The sequence below is a fragment of the Epargyreus clarus genome, unplaced genomic scaffold (genome assembly GCF_041222505.1).
Source record: "Epargyreus clarus isolate Ecla_fem2 unplaced genomic scaffold, WU_Ecla_fem_2.2 ptg000014l, whole genome shotgun sequence".
Taxonomy (NCBI): domain Eukaryota; kingdom Metazoa; phylum Arthropoda; class Insecta; order Lepidoptera; family Hesperiidae; genus Epargyreus; species Epargyreus clarus.
Genome location: NW_027332222.1, coordinates 2,775,848 through 2,802,550, shown reverse-complemented (window position 1 = coordinate 2,802,550; position 26,703 = coordinate 2,775,848). Strand labels below are relative to the sequence as shown.

Sequence of the window (26,703 nt, the reverse complement as noted above, 5' to 3'; positions counted from 1 at the left end):
AACGTATATGTCTTAGTTTAGAATGACACAGATGAAATTTTGAGATTTGGATCATCAATTATATAGTTACTTTAATAATATTCGTGAAGATCCAATAAATACATAGGTACTTGATTTAAAATTTTAGGATAATTTGTAGGTACGCATATAAATTAATATGATTAGTAGCTGCCGAAAGTCACCACAAAATTAAATGATACTTATATTAAGTAATCACTGATATGGTGTGACTTAAAATCAAAGGTAGAGAAATCAAAGCTGGATGTAAACTGTATTATTCTTTAAACTTTTACATTTTAATTTATCTCAACAGTTACAGCTTTATTTTCTAGGAGCGTGTGTGGAGATCACTACCCTTGCTGATATTGGGGTCTACGGCGTTAATAGCGGCTGGTGTCGGGCTGCTGCTCCCGGAGACCATGGGCAGGCCGATGCCGCAGACCATCGAGGAGGGCGAGAGGACCGTGCGGGAATACTCGTTGTGCGGGTAAGATCTACCTTGGAATACCTGACCGTCATATATGCATATCTAAACAAGTAATTAATTAAAAAAATCAAAAACCCGACTGCACCAAAAAGGCTGAAGTAGAATTTCCAAAAGCAGTGAAATAGGCATTTCATTATTTTTACCCAGAAAGCCAAATACAAAGTTTCATAGTAGGTGTCTGCTTCAAAAACAAAAGATGTTCAAACAATATTATCCTATTTTATCCTCGTAGTGTTCATTTACGCTATATAAAGAACCTATGTGTAAAATTCCAGCACGCTTAAGTTCAGCGGTTTCCCTTTGCGTTGATCTCTGGCACAGCAACTCACTCATTTAGTCAGACAGTCATCTCGATGTGTATAAACGAGTATATGTACTAGCTGACCCGGCAAACGTTGTGTTGCCATATAAATAAAAAAATGTTAAGGATGAACAACCCTTATCACTTAGGTGTAAAACAAAAATAGATAGTGGCCGATTCTCCTACCGACCTACTGAATATGTATATAAAATTTGGTGAAAATCTAACACGAGAATTTTATATATAAGATATATTATATAATGTATGTGTAATCTCCTCTTAATTTCCTTTATTTTGACACCCTACTCGATAGATTTGGTTAACTTTTTTAAAACGTGTTACTATTTCGCAAAAAAATCCACCATTTACGGTCTATAAAATATATAACTTCATTAAATCAAAGTTTCGGTCATTATTTTACCTCGTTAGAGGTAGCATTTCATTATTTTTATCCAACAAGCCTGATACAAAATGTCATAGTGTTTGCTTCAAAATTGAGGATTGTTCAAATGAACTTTTAACCCTTATTTTACCCTCTACGGGGTTGATTTTTCGGAGGGGGATAAATAAGTGCGACCTTGTTCCTATCCAGAAAGCCAAACACAAAATTTTATAGTAGTTGCTTCAAAATTAAAGGATTTCAAAAAAACTGTTTTCCCCTATTTTACCCTCTTAAGGGTAGAATTTCCAAAAAGCCTTTCTTAGTACTTATTCAAGCTATATAGAGAACCTGTGTGCAAAATTTCAGAACTGTAAGGTCCTTGGTTTAGGCTGTACGTTGATTTCTGAAAAATGAAAAAGTCATTTAGTTAGTCAGTCAGTCAGTCACCTTACTGTTTTATATATATACAAATATGTTTTTATAATCTCCGTTTAATTTCCTTCCATTTGATACCCTACTCGATAGGTTCGGTTAACTTTTTTTTTTAAATGTGTTACTATTTCGCGCCAAAAATCCGCCATTTTGATTTTTTTTTACTAACACCTATCTAAGGACACTCGGGTCATTGAGACAAATATAATGACACTTTAACTGTTGAAATTCATCCAGCCGTTTGTTAGATCGGATCAAATAAAGAAAGACAAACATACAAGATACGCGCGAAAAACATAACCCTTCCTTGGCAGTCGGGTAAATACTTGAGATTTTTTTTTAAATAATGACATTCATTTTTTTAAATTAACATTCATTCATTTTTTAACATTCATTTTTTAATTTAGTCATTTTTTTAAATGGTCTCAAACCAATACAAAGTCGCCGTCGTTGTCGAGCCAATACTGTCCCATTAGTGGGTACACGAATTAATTTCTAATACGGATAGAACCTAAGACGAAGGCTGAGGTTCAAATCCTTGTTTTCATACTGTTACTGATTCCATACATAGTAGGGTTAATTAATTATTTGAGAAGCTCGTCTGAAACAGGAATTCATGAACAATCTAAGGCATGAAAGTTCGAAATTTTAATGATCACTCCTTAAATGGTTTACACATTTTACATGATACAATTATGACTACATCCTATTGCGGACAATACACAATATATTTTATTTAAAGTATTTCTATATTTTAACAAACACCTTCTTGTTTACAGAAAAGTGGAAGAAGTTGATGAAAATGAACCGCAGACAAATAAAGAGAAGGCTCTTATCACGTAGCGGCATCGTTGTACTAAATAGTGGATTTTCTCTTAAGTTATTATTTAACTCGTATTATTAGTAATAAACCTATCCATTGTTTGCCAATTTCTTGTCAATTATCAAACTTTGGTAGGCAAAACAATGGATGGATTAACTGTTAAGAACGGGCGTAAGTGAAGCAATTATTACCCTTCGAAGTTTTAAATTATATTTTTACAAAATTATGTCATTATATTTTTTCTATTTTATACCAGTTTTTATTCTGTACTTTTTACTCATCATATCAAGTAATGTTTGAATATTTTTCTGTAAATGTTATGAGAGTTCTAAAATATCTTTGTTAAAATTTCCGTAAGCTCAAACTTTAAGAACATTCTTTAATATTAATTGTATTTTTTATTATAGTAGCAATAAAATCCATAATTGAATTAGTAGCTAAAAATGCCTTAATTAAGTAAGATATTTTACTATCTACTTAAAATAAATTTTAAATAATAACTCTTGGGGTAAATAACACATATCAAAATACCACAAAAATAAGAATAGATATAACATTTAAATTTATTATTTTAATTATAAATGGAATATTTTAAGAAATCGAATGCGTATTATTTAGTGTTTTAAGCAAGTTAGTCTTAATGTAATATTTTTATTTAAGCAAAGATATATTATACGTCTAGATTTCGTATAGAAGGGCGACACGCCAAAATATATAGCTGGATTTTTAAGGTTGTGTGCCAGGCGCACGTTGGCGCAATGTACGTACTTTACAATATGCATCTGTATGCGTTTCCAGTTATGAAAGCTCTAAAATATATTATTCCGTTTTCTTAATCCTGATCTAGTGTCTAGGCGTATACAATATCTTTGGATGTAGGTTAGTTTCCATACTTTTAAGATAGCTATATTTGTGACAGGCGGAGACTTTTACAATGGTGCTCCATACTATGCAAACGTAGCTAATTATAAACTTTTAAAAATTAGTCACAATTGTATAAACCGTACACAAAGATTATCAATAAATACGGAGTCGTTACCATCAACTATAAGTTGCTATTTTTACGAAATATTATTAGGTATTAATCTGCACTAGTATATTTATTTATTTATTTATTTATTTATTTGTTAATAGTTGCACCAACGAAGTAATCACTGACAAATCCATTGTACAATTTATATGTATATAAGCAGTAAGTGTCACTTCACTTATAGGTGCAAACGGCATGCAATAGAAAAACAAGTAAGAGCACATAAAAATACATAACAAAATTATAAATTAATTAAAACATTAATATCTACAATTTAAAAAAAAAAAATCGGATAATATGCGACAAGAATATAAAATAACTACATAAATTCATAAGAAAGATTATAACACAATATTAAATTGACTAAGAAATTAATTATGGAAATTAATACAATTAAAAATACAATACAATACAGATGTTTAGATTTAACACACAATATTAGAATTATAAAATTGAAATTAAGATAAGAATACAATTAATTATTAGTGGTCCTTAGAAAAACAAGTGTAAACTTTAAATGCGTGCAAAGTATTCGAAAAGATATCAATGGCTTTATCAGAATTATCGAGGCTTAGGTTGTGCACATTGTTGTAGTTCCTCAGCATTCTGTTCAAAGGAGAATGGTGACCAAGGTTGGAACGCGCAGGTTTTATAGAAAATGGTTTGTACTTCCGTGATCTAGGCATTCTTCTTGGAACGGATATGTTTATTTGAGACAGAAGATGAGAGGCATCAATTTGACCATTAACTAGCTTGTACAGAAACATGTAGTCTAGTTGCCTTCTACGGTTTGAAAGAGATTTTAAGCGAAAGTATTGCAACCGATCCTCGTAAGAAGGTAGCGATTTTGCTAAGTTGCAGCTATATGACAGGTGCCACAAAAATCTTTTTTGAATATTTTCTAGACGTTTATTATAAACATCGTAGTGTGGGTTCCACACAACGCTACAATATTCGAGGCCGCTGCGAACAAGAGCATTGAAAATTGCAACTTTAGTAGATGGCTTTTTGAAGTCCCTGCAATTACGCAAAACGAATCCTAGTGCCTTGAATCCTTTTTTAACAATGTGGTCGATATGTAAGTTGAATCGTAGTTTATTGTCAAGTACGACTCCCAAGTCACAGACGTGATTAGTCTCGGATAGCGGCTCCCCGTTAATGTAGTAAGTAGTGGTTTGAGAATTGATTTTCTTTCTGGTAAAACGAATTTTGCTGCATTTAGAAATATTTAAATTCATACTGTTCCGCGCGCACCATGATACAAGGTTATTTAAATCGTTTTGAAGCAAAATTCTTTCATCATTTGTATCTACCCGGCTAAAAAATTTCAAATCATCTGCAAACATATAGAATTTTGAATTTTGAAAGCAATTACTGATGTCATTTATGAAGATGTTAAACAAAAGGGGGCCGAAATGGGAGCCTTGTGGAACCCCGGAGAAGGCACAAAATGGTTGAGAGTTATGTCCGCCTATAACTACAACGGATTTTCTATCTATTAGGTAAGAACTCCACCACTTTAGGAAAGTACTGGCTATTCCAAATGAGGCGAGTTTATCCAGCAGCACATTATGACTTACTCTGTCAAAGGCCTTGCTGAAATCAGTGTATATTACGTCGTAAGAATGGCCTTTATCAACTCCCTCAACAAGGTCTTCCACAAAGGAAGTCAAATTTGTTGCCGTAGAACGTGTTTTAATGAATCCGTGTTGTTCAGGTATAATTTGTTGTTTTATGTGCCACGAAAGAACTGGATACAATAGTCTTTCGAAGACTTTAGCAAATACCGGTAATAAAGAAATGGGTCGGTAATTTTTTACGGAGTTAACATCGCCATTTTTGTATAATGGTATTATTAGAGAGGTCTTCCAAGCTGTCGGATACGAGCCAGAACGCAAAGAGCAATTGAAAATCATAGAGAGTGGTTTTGCCAATACACTGGCGCAACGGACTGCGAATATGGATGGTAAGCCATCCGAACCGGCTCCTTTTGTAGCGTCAAGTCTTTTTAACACTCTATAGACATGATCTTTAGTGACAGATAGCATAGTCAAAGAGTTAGTGGCTGAGTCTATATGAGGTTGGCTTGGGACTGTGATGGTAGGTACTTTATTATATAACGAGGAAAATTGCGACGCAAAAAGGTCGCAAATGCCTGGTCCAGTGCTTGCAATTTTGTTATCGAGAGACATTTCAGCAGGGTACGTATTGCCTCCTCTCTTACGTTTCAGGAAAGACCAAATTAATTTAGGGTTCGATGACAGGGATAGGTATTGTTGTATTTAATTTATTAATATTTTGGATGAAAAGTGCACTTTGTGAGAAGAAGAAGTAATATCGTACAATATGGACTGTGATAATAATGATTATGTCAATTTTATGTACTCTATTACTTACATTATACCATTTTAGATTACGTTGAGAATTATATTATTCCATAAAATATTTTAGTAAGTAACTACATAAACGTGTAAAATGAAAATATTTTCACATCTAAGACCGATACTTCAAGTTTATTTATTGTTAAATAAAATAAATCCATTTTACTGCATATGGTAATGGTGATAATTTTTATGATAAGTATATTTTATTCCAAATAACTTATAATGTAAACTGAAAAAATGTTTGAGTATCGTATTTAATTTTCTTTTTATTTTTTTTTCTGTAACCTAATTACAATATTTGTTTTAATATTTGTATATAGGGCGTTTAGTCCGCCTCTGTTCGAAGGGCCTAGCTCCTATTACGCAGAAGAGGTGAATCACATAGTTGCTGGCTTGAACAAATTATTATTGGCCAATTTATTTTAACATTAAATAATAAAGGCTCGTTGGCTGATCAATAAAATCCAAATTAGCCCATTTTTTCTCATCGGTCCCAAAAATATACAGGGTGAATCTCCATAAAGTGCACATATTGAAACAGCTAAAATTAAACCGCATTTTGTCGACAAAAAAAATAAAAATAATAATAAAAAAAATTTTTTTTGGGTTTTACGACCTTTTGAAGTTTTTTTTTTGGAATTGTGCACCTAAAGTAAATAAATCGCTATAACTTTTGAACTAAAAGAGTTATCATGTTCAAACAAAAATTACAATGAATGCCAATTATAGGCCGTACTGATCCATGAAAAAAAAAAACAAAAAAGTTTATCTTCCCAGAAAAAAATAGTCAGATTAGTGTGAAGAAAGCAATTTTTGTAGGTTAAATTTCAGTAATCGTGAATTTCCTCAAAATAATCTAGGCTTTTTATTTTATTTTTATTATTTAATGTAATTCGTCGTCGTATTAGCTTTCAAACACTAAAAAAAGCATGCCTCTAACTTAAGTATAAAGTTTCCTACGAGCGCTTAAACAAAGGCAGTTCTTAAGGGTGTTGGTAATAAATAACATTTTTAATACAAACTAGTGTTTTTTTTTTAATTATTAAAGATTTATTTTATTACTGTTTTATCACTTTAATATCGTCAAAAATAAAAAACTACCATGAATTTACCATTGAAACATATTTTTGATAGTTTCCTTTGTTTATATTTTGGACATCTAATTATGGGTCGGACTGTACCAGTTTTATTAGGGCGCACGTGCGTCGCGTCTTTTTTTAAACGTTCCTAGCAAACTTTATACTTGAGTTAGAGGCGTGGTTTTTTTAGTGTTGGAAAGCTAATACGACGTAGAATTGCATTAAATAATAATAAAAAAATAAAATGCCTAGATTATTTTGAGGAAATTGATGATTACTGAAAATTTTACCTAAAAAAAGTGCTTTTTTGCACTAATCTAACATTTTTTTCCTGGGAAGATGATTTTTTTTTGTTATTTTTTTTCATGGATCAGTACGGCCTATCATTGGCAATCATTGTTATTTTTGTTTGAACCTGATAACCCTCTTAGTTTAAAAATTATAGCGATTTATTTACTTCAGGTGCACAAGTCCCAAAAAAAAATTCAAAAGGTCGTAAAACCCAAAAAAAATTTTTTTTAATTTTTTTAATATTATTTTTGTCGACAAAATGCGGTTTAATTTTACCTGTTTCAATATGTGCACTTTATGGAGATTCACCCTGTATATTATTTATTCATTTCAATTTCAAGTCAATTAATATAAAGTTGCTGTTTAACTATTTGCTTATCTATATTTTACTACGATCTATCAAAAAATCATTCCTTTATTAGGACAATTTTACACTGTCCGAGCACGCCCTTTAAGGTACAAATTAGCGTGATAGTCATTCTAAAGTATACTCTACCACCCGGTTTCATGCTCGGCTGGTACGAAAATTGGTGCTTTTCATAGATAATAATTTTCCATAGTTTTAATTTACGCATTTACAGAATAATTGTGTATTAAATAACAATGCGTCTTGGGGGATAGTAACTTTTGGTTTTGTTTTAAAGAGAGTTGTTAAGTATGAGTATGAATGACAATGTTAATTATTACCTACTTACGTATTATTATTAGTATGTATTTTTTATTAATAAAACAATCTGATCTGACACTGCTCTTTTATTTACTGAATTCGTCATAAGTTTGTCACAGATTTTTAGAAAAGACTATAAAAATATTATTTCACCGATGGCAATTCGTGGTTCAAAGTCATTATCGTTTTTCTTTATATTCATATCTTGTCACCGGTGTTTGCATTGTTGTCCTTGACATAGATATATTATCCTACTATGGTCCTTGATGTACCTACACGAAAAATGATAATCTAAGAACCATCACTCAACTTGACAAGCCTGAACGAAGTAGATGTGAAGAGAACCAATCTTTTAACCTCGCTTTTATTACTTAGCGTGATCTTTAGTAATCTGTACGTATTATGTAACGGAATCTTTGAACTCGCTTTTACCCACTTTGAACGGTCCGATTAATTTAAAATTTTGAACAATTATCAAGAACCGATAACAATACACGATTTAAATAATTTTATCCCATTCTACTCATCAGGATAGTTAGGGATCAGGATTAACGATTTTCCTTGAGCGACTTTAGCGTGTTTTTTTTTTTTTTAACTATAATTATATCTTTTCACAATGAACTTAACTATCGTCATGATCATGATTGTTTAGTATTTTTAATTTATTTACTTTAAATACACTTACTCAATAAACCGACGTAATGGGTTATCTGATAAACAGTCGATTGTAAATAATTCCTTTATCAGGATTTGTATCAGATTTCTGTTATTCTCTATCTATTGTAGTATAGAATCGTCGTGCAAAATGTAGTATATCTTTAACATTGATACCGCGCGACACTGAACACTTCCGTGATGTCCAAAGAAGAAAAAATAATTGAGGTTAGATATTTTTTTTGCAATTTATTGTTGTCTGTTAGTTTTATTTTTTGTAATTTTGAGGATTTTTATTACTACGACAATTACACTTTACCTAATAGTTAATAAATATAGTTTAAAAAACTAAAAAACACGCTTTTATGATCAAATCAACTAAAAAGTAAAAAATAATCTTCAATCTAGAAATCAATTAAGGAACAGTAAATAGTATAATTGTGAAAGAAGCGTGGGGTGCTCCATTTATCGGTTTTTAAAAAGCACCTTACACTTTTTCCACAATTATACTATTTACGGTTGCTTAACTGGCCTCGAAAATCGTGAATCCTGAGGATGTTGATAAGGACAATGGTACAAAATTATTAAAATAGTGTATTGTCATCGGTTTTTGATAATTCTTTAAAATTTTGAATTAAACTGAACGTTCAAACTGGATAGAAACCGGGTTCAAAGATTCCGTTACATAGATACATACATACATACAACCCAAGCTAATAAAAACGTGTTAAAAAGCTTGTCTAGGATTCGAATCATGTCCCTCAGGCTGAAACTGAAAATAATAATCATCATCATCATCATTACACCTAGACTATATTTTTCCACATCTTCAAAACTCTATTTCTTAGGATGAAGACGCAAAGACCAATAAAAACTTACTACCCAAAGAAGACCCATTGGAAGCGATGCTCGCACACGTGGGCGAGATGGGCCGTTACCAGAAGTACCTGCTGCTAGGCATGTGTCCTTTCGGTGTGCTGTTCTCCATCGTCTATTTCGTCCAGATGTTCATCACCCTTACGCCACAAGCGCACTGGTGTCGTGTACCAGAACTGAGTCATCTGGCGCCTGAAGTAAGGTAGTGAGTTATTAAGTCATTCGCATATGATATACAGGTGGTCTACCACCAAGGGTTCTAACCTTTTGTGATTACTGCATTAAAATAGACAATTTAACGTAATTTTGGAAATATCGCATACATCAGATTTTCCAATATTTAAATTAAATTGTGAAATCTTGCGTCGATAATAATCTTATCAAGTCTATGACTCGTTTTCGAAAAGGATAGTAAGTTCTTCTTAGTAAGATATGCTACGCTCCTACGCAAATTTCTTCTGCCTGCCTTCTAACTTGCATGTAAAACTTTATATTTATACATGCAGGTTGGAAGAATCAGAAAACGAATAATGCAAAGTATAAAAGGCGTAGCGCAGAATTCAAACTACCACTACCAAAGTTTTATCGAGAAGTCACATATTAGTCAGAAGAAGTAATTAACTATTTAAATATTGAATTTTTGTAGATATCTGTTTCAAGTCTGGGTATGTCGCTACACGTCTGTGTGCGTCTATAATATCCACAACACATATCTATCCATAACTCACATACCTATATTTTTAGCACTTAGGTATACATATTCAATTAATGGTTTACTTTCAAATATTTTCAGACGAAATCTAACGTCGCCAAAATTGGACGACGAATACGACAAATGTTCAATGTTTGTGGCGAATTGGAGCCATGTGTTGGAGACGATGACGCCTCCACACCCGTCTACACCAACAACAGCTTGTTTATACGGCTGGGATTTCGAATTCACAGATATTCCGTATCCTACTGTCGTATCTGATGTGAGTTATTTTTCAGCATTTTCACATTTTGCTTTTGATAAATTCATGCAGGAGGATAATAATGGATGAGGGCTTCAAAGGGTTTATTTACCGTCAAACCTATGCCTACCTTATATTTAAAGCGCTGATGTTTTCTGGTTTGATGAGTTTGTAAGAGACATATCTACTTGCTCATCAAAATTTTATTTACTCGAAATGTACCTATCTTTAAATATCTTTAGGCAAATCTCTATCCTATCAAAAGAGAATAGGTCTACATTCAGTGAATTATGCACAGTAGTCACAAGCATATAAAGCCAATCATAATCCAAATAATTGGTAATAAACAATTTAGGCGGCAAACTTCCTGGGTACAATAAAAACCTGTGTATTTTAATATTTTTAGCGAGGTTGGGTTTGCGAGAAATCCGGATACGTGCCCACAGCACAGACGATGTTCTTCGCCGGTTCGTTCGTGGGCGTCATTTTCTTCGGCTGGATGGCCGATACCTACGGACGTGTTCCTGCTTTAGTTGGTGAGAATACAATTCAAAACGAATACAAAATGTGCATGCCTCGCCTAAATTGGGTGCCTCATAATACGAGTTCTGATAGTCTAAATAAATTATTATTATTGTATTGTTCTGATTAGAATCCGAATCTTAAGGTTGTGTTCCAATCAACTTCACCTACCAACCAGATACTATTGCAAAATTTAATTGTTTATATTTCAGCGTCAACTACAATGGCGTTTTTTGGAGGCATAGCCACCATATTTACTTCTGGCTTCTGGGACTTCATGATATGTCGGTTTATTACCGGATTGTCCTATGACAGCATAATCATGCTCATCTATATTTTGGGTAGGTATGTTTTGCAAGATTTTATTCAAACTTTCTTCCTTAGTTCGTATGTATGTCCTTTGACCTATATAAATTATACATTAAATAAAGTATAGCATTTAATATAAAAAGTACCAGAATGTGAAGGAAACAAGATATACATTAATTTAAAAGAAGTTTAAAAAACAAGGTTTTTCCTAACGTTATATAAATATTTATATCACGCGCCTCGCATTAAAAATATCCGGTCCACCAATTAGGGGTTTCCGCCATATTGGATTAAGAATGACGTCACTAAGATAATCATTGGATCCTAAGCATGCTAAAAATATTAAGGCAAAATTTTAGCTTAGTCAGTTGTGGTTAACTAGTATAAAATTCAAAGGCAAGTTGAATAAAGCTTTGTACCTAATTAAAATATTGAAAAAGTACTTACCAAAATTTTATCTTGGCCATATGCCCTTCAGTGTTGGAATACATCGGCCCACGTTACCGGACCCTGGTCGCCAACACGACTATGGCTATTTATTACGGCGGCGGTTGCCTGCTACTGCCCTGGCTGGCGCTGTGGCTGGCTGACTGGAGGAAGCTACTCTGGGTCACATCGGGACCGTTGGTCATGATTGCAATTGTGCCTTTCACAGTGCCAGAGAGTGCCAGGTAGGTACCTAATCGTTGATTCTCATGTGTTGTTAAATCTTGTTTTGATTTTTTGTAAGGTAGAATCGGTATTATTTACCAAAATCATGTCATTGACTCGAGATATATTTATTTAGTTTTTGAATAAAATGTCAATAAAAAATTGCAGATGGCTTCTGACAAGAGGACGTGTTGATGGTGCAGTCAAAATGTTAAGGAAATTCGAGAGGATTAACCGCAGGACAATTCCTCAAGATGAACTAGAAGAGTTTATAGTAAGTTAGCTTTGATAATTATCATTTTCCACGGACACAATCGCTCTCATTTAGAATCTATTCGCCGTGTTAAAGCTCATTTATTTGATGCCTTGTTTTAACATGTCAGCATTTAAATTTAACACTACAATCGTCGATCCATAATCGCTCAAAAATACGTACCTACTAATTGTAAATAGAAGCAAAAAATGTTAAGGAACATACTAATGCGATAAATGATGTAGTATGTTCCTAAAGTAAAAATAAGAAATGCTAATTTAAAACTTTCGTTGATTGCCTTAATTGCAGCATTTACCTAAGTAATTAATTGTTTTCGCTACTAATTTTTATAGCAAGCCTTTTCTTGCAACAGGTAAAGTGGAGCCACGCAAAACAAAGCAATGAATCGATCAAATCGCTTTTCAAGAGCGCGCTGCTCCGCAAGATGCTAGTCTTCCAGGTGGTCCTGTATATGATGGTGTCGCTGGTCTACGACGCGCTGGTGCGCATGTCCGAGAACCTTGGCGTGGACGTCTTCCTCACCTTCACCCTCGCCTCCGCTACGGAGATCCCTGCGATTGCAATTGTTGTTGTTGTTCTTGACAGGTGGGATTTAAATTGAACCTATAGTGTCTTATTAAGCTTGGATGGCCAAAGACCAAACCGCTGGCAAGTGTCAGCACTTGTCAGTGGTTATTTTAACACACCTTTGAAAAAAAAATTTGAGACTTTTCAAGCTAAAATATTATTGTTTAAACCGAATTATAGATCACGGTTTTTTATACATGCATTATATGTTTTACACATCCGCTTCTTTCATTACAGGTGGGGTCGTAGAAATGTCACAAGTGCATCGTTGGCTGTAGCAGGAATTGTCAGTGTATTTGCAGTCTTCTTATCTAAGGGTAAGATCAAAAAATTGTATACTATTTTAAATAGTAATACTAATAAGCTAATAACATTTTTGCGACTTTTCAAATTATGATCTACACTTTAATGACGACGACTTGGCGGAAATTGAATATAAATCCAGAATAATATACAAGATGTTCAAGAAACTTCAATAATCCTATTCACAATCTTTGGTTCATTCTGGGAAAATTTACATAGGTTTTCTTATAATTTTACATTACAGGGGTTCCCCTCGTGGCGACGGCGGTGTTCGCACGGTTTTTAATTAACATATCCTTCACTGCTCTAATGCAGTGGACTGCTGAACTGTTGCCGACGAGTGTACGAGCCTCGGGTTCATCCTTCATACACGTTAGCATTTACCTCTCAACTATGCTCTCTCCTTTCGTGGTCTATTCCGTAAGTACTCAAAGTTTAATGCTTACCAGGGTCAGTACCCTTGGTACGAATTTTTACGTCTGATCGAAAACGGTCATCGATTAAGTTTTGAGACACACAGCGCCCACGTGGAGGATATCGGAACTAAAGCTTCGCATTTAGATTTAAAAAAAAAACTAAATAGTCAACTGCAATGACATTTAATTTTACAAGTATAAATACAACGCATTTTTTACATCCCATTTTTTAAATTTATATACTCCGAAATTTTAGTTACGATACGGTCCACGGTGGTGCTGTGTGAGCGAAAACGTTAAGGGTGAACGTTTTCGAGCAAACTTAAAAACTCATACTAAGGGTACAGGGGTCTGGGTTCAAAATAACTTTCATTGTAAGATAATAAATGTTGTAGGCACACGTGTGGTTAGGGCTACCATTCGTAATCCTGGCGTTGCTGCTAGTAATGGCCGCCGGTTTCAGTGTAATGCTGCCAGAGACCATGGGCCGGCCGCTGCCACAGACCTTCGAGGAAGGCGAGACACTCATAAGGGAATACTCGTTGTGCGGGTAAGTAATAATCTACAAACGTTGAAAAAAAAAAAAATCTCGATAATATTAAAAATAACATTTACTATAACTCGTTTTTTTTCAAAATTACAATGTAGCTATGCCAGATACCATTCAATAATGTAACATAAAAATGTAAGTAATGCAAATAAGTACTTACCTTAAAGTGTATATAAACTTTAACTTCTTGGTTTAAACTAATATAAAATGGATTTTTATATATTTTCTTTTAATTTTTAGGAAAACAGAAGATGCTGATGTGGAATTACAGTATCGAAAACGATCGCTTATAATTAAGGAAGATATAGGTACACTTAAATAGGCCAGGTTTAAGAATCTACCTACATAATAATTATTTTATAATCTAAAAATCGAATATCCAATTTTAGAAAAATCAAAGCACCAGTTAAGAACAATGTTTTATTTAACGACTATAGATTAAGTTAATATAGAAATAAATTATTTATTTTTTAATAATTGTAGTTTTAATGTAGCCATAAGATAAATACTTGTTTTTGCTTTAATTGGGAATCTTTTCAATGTAACATTAATAGGGAATACAAAATGAAAACAGAAAATAAAAAAAATAAAGTGAATGGACAAGAGCGAATGAAATGAGAGAAGAAATGAAACGAAAGCGAAGAGGGAGTGAGAAAGAGAGTGAATGAGAGGGAGAGAGAGAGAGAGAAAGAGACGAGAGGGAATAAAATAGAACAGAGGAAAAAAGACCCGAGACAGTTGCAGAGAAGTAAAGATACCTTATAGTTTATGGCATTTCTACACAACGCCTAGAAAAAACAATAAAACGAACAAATGAATTAGGGCTATACACGTATATTTCGTCTAGTACAATCAAGTCTGCTTGATGCTGAGGTACATCTTCCCGTGTATGTTCTGCTTGACGGGGTTGATGCGCTTCAGGATCTGCGTCATGGTCTCCACGAGCCGCTCGCTGCTGACGCCGGTGCGCTTCGACTTGAACTTGGTCAGCAGCTCCGTGGTCGTCATCGGCTTGCGGGCCAGGTAGCGGCGCACCGCTTCCTCTGTCACGCCGCACTCGCTGGAAATATTATATATTGTTATCAACATATATTTAAGACAAATATTTTCTTTTCATATGATATTATTGCTATATTTAAATGGTTCTATTTTGTACTTTGACTGCGATACCATCTATTTTTTTATACCAGCAGTGTCAAATGTCGCTGTATTAGTGTTTAATGGCGGTAGTGGTATTAAGTCGTTATTTAATAACAAATACGGTACGCGAGTACTGAAATTTACGTATAGTGCGCAAAGCATCTCAATTTGTACTTATCTACAAAATTAAATAAAATCAGGCATGATTGAAACTTGGATGGGTGACTGTTAATAACTATATTTCAGTGTTGTGTTGGCATGTATTTTTACTATGTTTGAGGTTTTATTAGTGATTTGAAAACGTGAGACATGAGTTTACTACTAACTCTTATCTTGCTCCGTCAGTGCGATGTAATGAGATGCTAGCCGTCCCTACGGTTTTTTTAAAGAATTTCACAGTTATAGTGAGACTTGTATTCAGTAGTGGGATAAATGAAGACGTCTTAACACACAGTCTGTTCCTGTGGATGTGTAGTGGATGTCATGAAATACACAGTCTCAAACTCCAACACATAGCAATACAAAGAGGTACATAACACGACTCACGTGTAGGCGGCGTCGAGCTTGGCGCGCTTGGGCGGCGGCTGGTGCGCGGCCAGCGCCGCCGCCGCCACGGCCGCGGCCGCCGCGCCCGGCGCCGGCGAGCCCGCGCGCGACCCGCCCGCGCTGCCCGGCAGGCTCGCTGCCGACAACGACACTTTATATAACACCAGTCAATTGTTATTACGCGGGAATCTTGGCGCATTAACGCTAGTGTGACGTCACACGACATAACGTATAGTCAACAAAAGTAAACAAAAACATATTAATAATTGGTTATTGAATTTATATAAAAAATAAATTCCTTAAAAAAACATAAATACTGATATGTTGTTATGCCATAAGAATTATTTTAATTTTTCAAAATTTAAATTAATTTCAAATAATATTATTAAGTATTTTTTTTCGAAGTAACTATTACTTACCAGAATTAGCATTCTTGCTGTCAGAGGTCCCATTCTTGAGCTTTTTGGTTTTCTTGTTACTGCTCTCAGGATCTGTATCTGAGTCCGAACTGAACTCACTGCTGGAATCTAAAAGAAAAAAATATTTACAACTTAAACTTAAAATATTACAACTCTTGGGTAGGCAGGTACAAAACTGGTAAACAGGTTGGCCTACCCAAGGATTGTGACAAGAAACCCTATATTGAGATGTTAGACCAAGAAGACAGTGTATATCTTCAAAAGACAGTAGACAGAGTAGTCCACGCTAAACTGCTAGTCCGGTCTGAATATAGAAATGAGTCGTGTCGCAACAGCAAATTGTAGATATTAGCGGGACGAAGACAGCGCGGATCCCCTGGCAACGGGGTACCCGCGCTGTCTTCGGACAACGCCCACGGGTACATAGCGCAGTTAGTGTGCCCTTAATGTTGCTACGGAGTATATGCTTGTAGTTGTGTTCGACCTCATTGGACTCTCTGACTACACCTGCACGTAACAACTTCTACTAGAAGGACTAGAAGTTTGGCTCGGACTATACCTATCGATATTTACAAATGATAGGCAGTGATAGCTTAGTGGTTAAGAAACTCGGCCTCTCGTCCGAGGTTCCAATACCAGGCACGCACGTCTAATTTTTCAAAGTTATATGCGTATTAGAAATTAATTATCACTAAACGGTGAAGGAAAACTTCGTGAGGAAACCTGCATACCTGAGAGAGATATATAAAAAAAATCTCAAAGATCTTCACATGTCTACCAATACGCACTTGGCCAGGGCGGTGGACTAAGGCTTAATCCTTCTCATTATGATAGGAGACCCGTGCCCAGCAGTGGGACAGTAATAGGTTGATGATAATGATTTAGAAACGATAACGTAAAATGAAACCCCAGTTAAAATTCTGCACCTAAGGAAGTATAACTTCAACAAGTACCTTTCTTAGCGTCATCAGTCTTCTTCTTCTTCTTGGTGAGCTTGCTGGCGCGCTCCTCGCCGTCCTTGGTGGGCTCGTCCTCCTGCTCAGACTCCTGCTTCTGCTCCTGCTCCTCGTCAGAGTCCTCGTCTGACGTCAGCAACTTCCTGCAAGCCATCCATCCAAATATAAATATCCATATATAAAATGAAACTGGTAGAATTCATGTGATCGTGATTATAAATGTAATTCGCCAACTGTAATCAACCATATATATATAAGATCGTAGTCTTACCTGAAATCAATTTGGATAACTTCCTAGCAAATATCTATTAATATTACCTGAGAGCGTCTTCTTCCGCGACTCCCTTCATTTCCTTGTTTGCCTTGGTCTCGTGGTCCGAATCACTGTAAAACCACAAAGCAGGTTAAACTTATTCATGTCAAGTGGTTATTTCAGTCTTAACTTCTTAAGACATACATAACAGGGTTAAGGTATTAAATTATTGGCTCCTCGTCATACTGACAAGCTCATCAGTACGTGCTTAGGGTAGAAAATTATGGAAACCACGGTTGAAACTATGGACTTCATGCGGTCAGAATAGAATGAATTTAGTAACCACTTTGCCAACAGGAGATCTACCGCCGGACTAGGTGATCATGACCGGGGAGCAGCCGTGTTCAGACAGTCTCAGTTCAGAACTTGTATATGTACAAGATGTTTAGAAAACTTCGATAGCGTGATTCAGAATACACGTGGCGCCGTCACTTGACAAGTAGCGGGAAGTCGTCGCAACACAATTAGATATGTGTTAAATTACTGGAAAACTTAGGGTACTGGGAACAGAATTCTATGATATAAGATTACACGCAAATTACACGTACATATTATGTTATAAACAAAGATTTTGTGATTTTAGATTATATTTAATTGAATTGAATTTAAATTATTTTTATTAACTTGACATTTGTGAATAGATTAAAATTAAGTTAGCTAAAATTATTATATTTATTAACTTGACATTGAATTGAAAATAAATTGTAATGCAAATTGTGTAGAAACTGTATTTGAAAAGGCGGCGGCCACTTATTCCCGCTTAACATCTGAGGGACAAGGATGTGGCTGAAAAACAGTTCTGCACGGAACCCTGACTCTGTGTCAGCAAACGCTGAGCCACCTCCTTTTGCCTCTACAATCTTATGTTTGTTTCTTTTTTTGTAAATCTTAATTGTAATTCTTATTGTATTGTATATTGAGGCAATAAAGTATTATATATTATTATAGATTTGTACCTGTCAGAGGAATCCGATATGTACTCCCGCTCCCGCCCCTCCTCGTCACCGTCGTCGCTCTCCTCGAACGCCTCGTCCTTCACTTTCTTGTCTTTCTTGTTCGTAGCTCCTGGATACGTGTGAAAATAGTTACAAATAGTACACAACACGGCATAAGGAAATTAATTTTCCGACCTACAATCACAAAATGTGTTATAGATGTCAACTTAATACAACTCTAATTCATCTGAATCCCAGAACGCATCTCTGATTTTTAAAAGTTGTGTGTGTTAGGGTATTAAAAATTAATTATCACTTGCTGTAACGGTAAATGAAAACCTCAGGATACTTGCATGCCTTAGAGATTTAAAAGGCCTCAAAAGGTAATTTTACATTTATATTATTTCCCGTCCATCTCAAAAGGAATGTGAAGCCTACTAATTCGCACTTGACCAGCACTGTAGACCGTGGACTAATCATTCTCATTCTGACGTGAGACTGAGACTGACTGAGACGTGAGACGGCCAGAAGCATAGTAGGCGGATTCGGTCATGTTGTTGAATCAAACTACGAGGATAATTACACTGGGTAGACTTAAAAACTACGGAATCATAATATGGTTACTTACCAGGGGGTGTTGCTACTCATCGTAAATGGATGCATGAGCAGTAAAGAACCGTGAATTAAAACACACATAATATACACATAGCCATTACCTGTAACTTGGTCCAACTTCGATGAGATACTAGATAACATTATTTTTGCTAGTAATTTTACATCCACAGGTAGCGTGTGGTAGACAAGTAGTAGCAAAGACATAAAAATATTTTTATGAATATTGTCTATGGCTGGATCCATACCTAGCGTACGTAATATGGAGGTTAAAGGTAAGGAACCTCATTAACAGTTTCAAATCCCTCCAAGATGGCGCCAACGTAGTGTAACCAAAGAGTGTGAAATGAACTTAGATTAGAACTTGTAGTCAGAGCAAAGTGCGCTGGTTTAAAAAATAATAAATTTGGTAATTATAGTAGTTAATAAAAATTGAGAAGGTACACAGAAACTAAAGGATTTACGTAGTCAAAATAAGCTTATATATTAATATAATTTTCGTAGATATTTTTGACACCTTTTTTAATTAACCCAGATGCAACACTAATGTCACCATAATTTAATGGTCTTCGTTGGACACTTGTCGATACACAGAGATACTCCTTACCTCTCTCTCCACACTCCATACCCTGTTACTCCTTGTATAGATAAACTTCAAGACAATTAAAAGACGAGTATAGATAAGCAAGATAACTTGTCAATACCGTGTCTACCACACTACGCGTCTGTAAATGTAAATAACACTTTAGTGTCCTAGCAGTCAACACATATGCTAACAGAAACTGTACGTATTTATTGTCATTTACAAAAGCACACCAATATATAATAGCTTATAATATTTGAATCTGGCTCTCATACACATAATCAAGCTGTAATATTGATAACAAACGTTTAGGTTAATTCCTTTGCAGTACCTTTCTTCGCCTTTTTCTTCTTGGCGCCAGAGTCACTGTCTTCTTTTTCCTTTTCACCTTCGGAATTGGACGAATCTTCGTCCGAATCTATCCATTCGTCCATGTCTGATATTTTGAGATCTGTGGAATAAGAAATTTCAGATATAGATAAAGTTTCGGTAGTCAGGTTATATTCTAATTAGGATTTGGTACAGGCGATAGATAACATTTCATTAATTTGAAGGAAAAATCAGCCTAATACTATCGAACACGGAACTTTCCGTACCAAATGGTTATCTGTTATGGTTCAAGAGATAGAACAAAAAAAAGTATGAAAACAGTACAGTCAATTACTGCTATGATAGTGTTCCGGAGAACTAAGTTGTATAGAATAGGAATGCGTTAAATGTTCACTTTTTCTTTATCACACCTTTCAAACCAGAACCTTATCTCACTGCTGCTGCTGCTAAAGGCAAAAATAATTGAACCGGTGGGGGCGCCACAAGCGCGTTACAAACTTTTTTATATTTAGCCAACTCAGACCATCAACCTATAAGTGCATATTGTTTGTGAGTATGTGTCAGTAAACAGCTGACTAACCCTTCTTGGCCTTAGCGCCCTTAGGCTTGGCCTCGTCGGGGTCCTCGCCGTCGTCCGCCGCGTCGTCCCCCCGCATCCGCTTGCGACACATCAACGAGAAGTAGTTTATCACCTTGTTGCGTCTGAAACATACATCAATGTATCATGCAATTCATACATCACTTAACAGCCGTTATTAATAATCAAAAGATAGATTGTTTTGCCTGCTAGACACTGTTATAAAGGTAGGTTTTGTAGGCAAAAATTGAACAGATTGATTACTACTATTACTAATGGGCGTCAGTCTATAATTATAAGAGTAGTATTTAGGAATGCCTCGGCTTTGTGGTAAGGGGTATACTTTTCAGAAGTGTTCCAGCTTAGTCCTCAAGGGTAGCGGCGCATTTGTAACTGACCTTAGGTATAAATATCTAATTCTATTTGGGGTTGATTACTGTTGATTGGGGTTGATATTGATGTCCATGGGCGTCAGTGGCCACTTACCATCAGGTGGACTGCAAGCTCGTCTGCTGCTCCTATATTATAAAAAAAAGAAATAAACGTAGTTTATCCTTCCTACCAAAACAGTAGTGTTTAACAATTATGTTATTAAGAAGCAAAAGGTGTAGTGGTGGTTTCTAGTTGAAATTGTGAAGAGTAATGCTACTTAGTTAACAAATTTTTATGATGAACCTACTAACCTTCCAAATTCCTGTTCAGCCTCTTCAGCTGATAGAGCTTTATATCTTTGTATAGGCTGGAAATTGTACCTGAAAAGTGTAGGTAAATAGTGTGATAGCATAGCACTCAAAATGACATCAAAATGGCAAATAGAAATATAGATATTTGATAATCAGGCTAAAAATGCATATAATTATAATGAATGGAAATAGATATTTCTCATACCATTCCTGCAATGGATACGCGTCAATGGCGCCGTCCGCCGCGTGCGTGAACACGTAGTACGATGCGTTTTCAGACACGCCACCTTCGCGGATACCTTTGAACCTGGAACAATGGGTACATATATCTACACGTAATAAATACTTCTACACTGGAAAAACACTTATATGTATCTAACTATGTTATTTCACAAAATTAATAAATTAATTATAAAAGTTAATTTTTTATTCAAAATATTGTATTTGTAAAAATTGTACATCACTATCTGTATGACTAATGATATATAACATACACTTAAACAAACTCTAATTTCATATATAATATTAAGCCAGAAATTTTATGTTATAAGTACCATTATAAAAACTAAAAATCCAATGACACTTCATATTATGTTAAAATCCGTTAAACTGTTTTATTTGCAGTGCTTAAGAATGAGGCATAATTCTATACACACACTCAAAAAACATTACCCTCCATAGTGGTGTAATTATAGCATTACACAATACTGTGCAATAAATAATAACATTGAAATAAGAAAAACAACTGTAAAACTTACTTCTTGCCGGTTTTGCCACCAACTTTCAATATCCAGGGCTGGTCCTCTGGTTTATACTTGCGGGTCATTATACCAAATTTCTTCCTGCGCGCCTCCTCCCTTATGTCGCGTCCATACTCTGAGCCTGCTCCATATCTAATCACAAATTTAGTAATTGGTAAATAAGTATTCACAATAATCACTGAATTAATGTTTGCGACTTGACACAAAAGGATTACATACACAATAAAATTTGTTTATAACATTTAATGTTTAATAATATTCGCAAAAGCTTATGTGACGCTTACACACCACTGTTTTTCCATTTTAAAGGAAACTACTTATCGGAGGTCTTTCAAGTTAGTCCTCGGGGGTAGCAGTGTAATCAATCTTATTCAATGTCCTGTATACTCATTTGCTACTTATATATTATAAAAGGAGAAGAAATAAGAGAAAGCAGGTTTTTGTGTGGTAACAAAACCATATAAGACTGTGTCGCTCCCATAGAACCTTTTAAAAGTTTCCCCATCAATAATAAAAAAAAGAATAGAAGTTTACTTTGGCATATCCTCATCAGCGCCTTTAAACTCCTTGATGTTATTTTCTCGTTCCATCTTGACGTGGGTCCATTTTGCAAAATCAACATTCAGTGTTGCATTGAACCGCATCACATGGTATTTCTTCTTTTTGTTCTTCGGCACACGGATTTTGAACTCCTGGACCGCAGCTGAAGGTTGCTAAAAAAACCAGAATAGATTTTAAAAGGTTAGGGGGGGTGTAGGATATAAGTAGGTAGTGGTAGGATGGTTTTATCACCTTTAAAAATGGAAGTGTGGTATGACTGGATATGTACTACTGCCACACCAATTTTCAGTGTGAAGTAAAACTTGCATTTTAATACAAGAATGAAAATGCAGGATTTATATGTGGCCACCATCAAAGTTTCTAAGTCCTCAGGACTGCCAATGTATCTTGGCTTCAGGAATGATCCCTGTTCTAAATGCATTATAGTTGTTGATGGGGGCATTGGTCATGTAATATCAGTTGGACTGCATCCTCCTTTACTAATCTTAACCCTAATTCATTAAAATAATAAAATTGTTTCAAAAATCTAATGACTCATGTATAATGAATCAAATCTGACTTCTGAGGAATTAGGCCCAAAGTAATGTTTAGGTAAAAATAAATAAAGGTATTCGTACGAATGGAAATATTTAGATTAGAAAAATAAGAACAGTGGAAAATATAGTGTACGTACCGAACCTCCAGGTGTCGTCATTTTCTATATTCCCGTAGCTAACTTCCTCAAACTAATTAACACAAGCAATTATCATATATCTGTTAAGATCACAAATACTTCGTCACTTCATATTTCTTCACATTTATTTATTTTACATTAAAATTTATTGAGAAAGGTGCCACAGGAAAACTTAAGTATGGCAAAATGCGTTTAGATTTTGCAAGTTGTCTATATTTATAGATTTGCAACGTACACATACGAATACTATAGAAATGATATAGTCAATAGAAAAATACTGTATTTTTATGACAAACAAATATTAATTGTACCATACGAAAGCTAAATGCAAGAAATAAATAATAAAACGTACTTTTACATATTGTAGTATATTATTAAATCGGAAAAACCAGAACGAGTAATAAACTACGATAGCAATAACTAAACTAAAATAACGTCTGATATCTGTCAACTGTCAAGTGTCAATTGTTATAATGAACAGAATGTGTGTTCAAAATCTAATGCCTACAAAATAATGTTCTCACTATACCCATTTAATTAAAAAATCGTATATATAGTATGTTTTATTTTTATATGTTAAAATACTCTATAAAGTTCTTTATAAATGATTAACATTTTAAATTAATTTAGCTAGAATCGGGTAACATTTTACTTGGTTTTATACTTTATTGTAAAACTGTAAATAGGAGGTGATGAACATTAATATCCAAACTTCTGAACGCACGTAAATATTCCCTCCGTAAAAATATTTTTTTGTGTTTAGAATTTTTAGAAAACACTAAACTATAATAACACTTGATAAAACATTTAAATCATGGGTAAAAAGAAAAACAAGAACAAGGTTAGCGGAGCTGTTAAAACCGCCGCTAAGACTGAGAAGAAATTAGCTAATAAACTGAAGAAAGAACTAGCGAACTTAGGAGAGGTTAGTAGGCACACTGTTTATGTACATATTTTTATTACTATATCAATGTTACTAATATTTGAAACTAAATCCTATTTATATGAATACTAAAAAAGCTCTGCCTCAGGAATGTTGGTTAAATAAGCGGGAAAATTATTTCCTTAGCATTCAAAATGCAGCCCATAAGCGCCATAAAACATGTGTTGTGATCCATCTGTGTTTTAATGTAAACCTTTTATTATATTTTTTTTGGCCAGAATCGAACCTAGATCCTCAAACGCAAAGTCTAATTCTTTCGCACGTGACAAACGATCTGAACTTATGGTCTTTTTAGGAATATTTGTGAGATTTTTTAGAGATACACATGGCATTTAAATTTGGATCTGAATGGCAGCAATGCCATGAGTTAAAAGTCAGTATTTAATTTTAATCTGAGATTAATTACAAATACCCATGTGCAATTGTAATCTCTTATTGAGTGGATAGTACATTAATTTGCTTTTTTTTTTTTTCATGAAAAAATGAATACTGAATTTTCCTTTATTGTGCCATAATCAGGAAGATATTGCCAAAGTAATAGCCGAGATTGAACGGGAAGAGGCCAAGAGAGCTGCTGCATCAGAAAAGAACCTGCCGGGACCACCCTCAGCACGAGCATATGCCTCCCTGACTCCTCACCCTACTAATAATGAGCTGATATTGTTTGGTGGAGAGTATCATAATGGACAGAAGGTACCTATACTTTTATTTTTAATCTCTCTAGTTGATGATTTATTTATTTATATTTATTGTCAAATAGACTAGTTATGCATTACCAATTGTACTAATTGAAACACACAAATTAAATGATAATTTTAAAACAAGTTAATGTCCACATAAAGCATAAATAAAATAGAATAATAATAATAAATCTGAAATTGTGATGAGATATTCACGTGTGGCAGTAGCCACTTACCATCAGATAGACTACATGCTAAATGTCTGGCTAAATTATGAACCAACTCGGAACTCTATGTATTTGAACTACTTAGTGAAATTGTCAATTTAAAATTTATTATTTGGTTTCAGACAGAAGTTTATAATGAGTTGTTATTCTTCAATCCCTCAAATGGTGCGTGGAGACGGGTGAAGGCGCCGGGTGCTCCGCCCCCGCGCAGCGCGCATCAGTCTGTCGCCACACAGGCTAACAAGTAGGTAACTTCAATAAAAACTAGCTCCATTTAAGCCCAAAACTGGGCCAGAACTGAAACTTTGACAAAAATCTTTTTGTTTTTGCTGAACCTTAGCCACAACCTAAATCTAATCAACTGATACATTGCCGAATAAAAAGCTTTATCTGTCAATTCATATTGAGAGTATGGTTTAATATATGTACTTTATAAACTTCACTATTTTTCCTCACTAACACTACAATTTAACACCTCAAAAATAGTGATCACATGTTTGAACTACATATTTCTTTGTTTGGATTCCAGAGGTGAATTATGGGTTTTTGGTGGTGAGTTCACGAGCCCCTCGGAAACACAATTCTACCACTACAAGGACCTCTGGTGTTTCTCATTGGCTGAGAAGAAATGGGAAAAGGTATTATACAAAACTGTTGAAACACGAATATTTAACGAATTTAAAATACCATTGCTTAATTTTATTTAAATTAAAAATTTAACTTTAAAAATGTTTTGAAAAATCATGTCATTACTCTTTATAAAAAGTTAAACAGCAGTTCAGGAAGCCATTATTTGGTTTGGGTTTCCATTTTTCATACCAATTTCATCTCCAGTTTATATCAGTAATTATTTTTAGTATGCCTGTCTATTTTAAAAATCAAAACATCTCCGCCTCTCTTTCTCTCTTAATTTTAAACCTATTCGTAAAAATCTAGGAAAGATCCTGACATGATATTCTGTCAGTAAAATTCAAACCTACTAACCACCACCGCTTAGGAAGGTGTTTCACTATGGAGATGCGGCGAAAGAAACTCCATTCTTGAAACTTCATGTGGTCTAAGATCCCGATATAAGAAGACCAACCCATTTGCAATATACTTTTTTTTACATTTAATTTGATATAAAAAACGTTTCATCCATTAAGCAGCTCGGTGAAAGTCGTCTCATATCGGGATCTGCTACTAAAGCCTTGAGTAAAATCTAAAACATACCACAGGTAGTAGCCCCAAACGGTCCGTCCCCGCGCTCAGGGCACCGCATGGCGTTGCTCGGGCGCAAGCTGATCGTGTTCGGTGGCTACTGTGACGACGGCCGCGAGTGCCGCTACTACGACGACGTGCACAGCTTCTGTCTGGACACGCGGCAGTGGGCCAAGCTGACCCCGGCCGGCCGCGGACCCACAGCCAGGTCCGCGTGTATTATGCTGCCCGCTGGGAACGATTCCGTATGTATTGTTACAAAATTATTTTTTTATTTATAGATTTACGTACGATCATAATTTAACATTTTCTTGTAGGCACAAATTCACAATAAAAGTTTAACAGTTTATAATAGGCAGAAATTCAAATGTCGGTTAAGAAAAACATTGGATAGATTGATTATTGGACTATTAAATTAAATATTTGGCCGTCATTTCTTCCTCTCCATTGCAAAAATCACGATTCCTATGGTGCGTTTTTTTCATTACTGTACTATTGAGGGATTTGTATTAAAGCAAGTATGTATATACTCTAAGCTCCCTCCCAGCTGTAGGGAAAGACCCATGTCCACTTGTAAAACTGCGTACTTTTTCAAAGTAATATGATAAAAACA

The 26,703-nt window shown here is 34.8% G+C and overlaps 4 protein-coding genes across 6 annotated transcripts in view; 3 read left to right on the top strand and 1 right to left on the bottom strand.

The window, feature by feature from the left end:
• LOC140747183 (organic cation transporter protein-like) overlaps positions 1–6,337 on the top strand; it is a 30,920-nt gene extending 24,583 nt beyond the window's left edge. The window contains exons 11-13 of the mRNA XM_073079461.1: positions 333–487; positions 2,382–3,519; positions 5,720–6,337. Of these exons, the coding sequence (XP_072935562.1) occupies positions 333–487; positions 2,382–2,445 (219 nt within the window). The 3' untranslated portion in view covers positions 2,446–3,519; positions 5,720–6,337. The remainder of the gene's footprint in view (positions 1–332; positions 488–2,381; positions 3,520–5,719) is intronic.
• Positions 1–26,703, top strand: part of LOC140747184 (kelch domain-containing protein 4) — a 46,729-nt gene that overhangs the window by 12,504 nt on the left and 7,522 nt on the right. Inside the window, exons 2-6 of one of the 2 annotated variants that reach the window (XM_073079465.1) lie at positions 23,809–23,965; positions 24,503–24,676; positions 25,013–25,134; positions 25,420–25,528; positions 26,108–26,335. In XM_073079465.1, coding sequence (XP_072935566.1) covers positions 23,855–23,965; positions 24,503–24,676; positions 25,013–25,134; positions 25,420–25,528; positions 26,108–26,335 — 744 coding nt within the window. In that variant the 5' untranslated portion in view covers positions 23,809–23,854. Of the gene's footprint in view, positions 1–23,804; positions 23,966–24,502; positions 24,677–25,012; positions 25,135–25,419; positions 25,529–26,107; positions 26,336–26,703 lie in introns of those variants that run through there. The other variant, XM_073079464.1, reaches the window with a different exon arrangement.
• Positions 8,732–14,273, top strand: LOC140747529 (carcinine transporter-like). The gene is made up of 12 exons (XM_073080036.1): positions 8,732–8,758; positions 9,379–9,608; positions 10,200–10,380; positions 10,766–10,895; positions 11,094–11,222; positions 11,669–11,861; positions 12,010–12,115; positions 12,468–12,700; positions 12,920–12,999; positions 13,230–13,405; positions 13,797–13,951; positions 14,192–14,273. Exons 1-12 carry the CDS (start codon positions 8,732–8,734, stop codon positions 14,271–14,273), a joined length of 1,722 nt encoding a protein of 573 aa, XP_072936137.1.
• Positions 14,766–23,250, bottom strand: TfIIFalpha (transcription factor IIFalpha). 2 transcript variants are annotated; one of them, XM_073079458.1, is made up of 14 exons: positions 23,041–23,250; positions 22,341–22,519; positions 21,804–21,938; positions 21,251–21,352; positions 21,046–21,114; positions 20,366–20,487; positions 19,787–19,906; positions 18,889–18,900; positions 18,282–18,390; positions 17,331–17,396; positions 17,010–17,155; positions 16,057–16,164; positions 15,638–15,773; positions 14,766–15,011 (listed from the first exon to the last, which is right to left on the bottom strand). In XM_073079458.1, exons 1-14 carry the CDS (start codon positions 23,059–23,061, stop codon positions 14,804–14,806), a joined length of 1,533 nt encoding a protein of 510 aa, XP_072935559.1. In that variant the 5' UTR covers positions 23,062–23,250; the 3' UTR covers positions 14,766–14,803. The 2 variants fall into 2 exon arrangements, with proteins under 2 accessions (XP_072935559.1, XP_072935560.1); XM_073079459.1 differs by lacking the exon at positions 18,889–18,900 and having other exon boundaries at positions 23,041–23,249.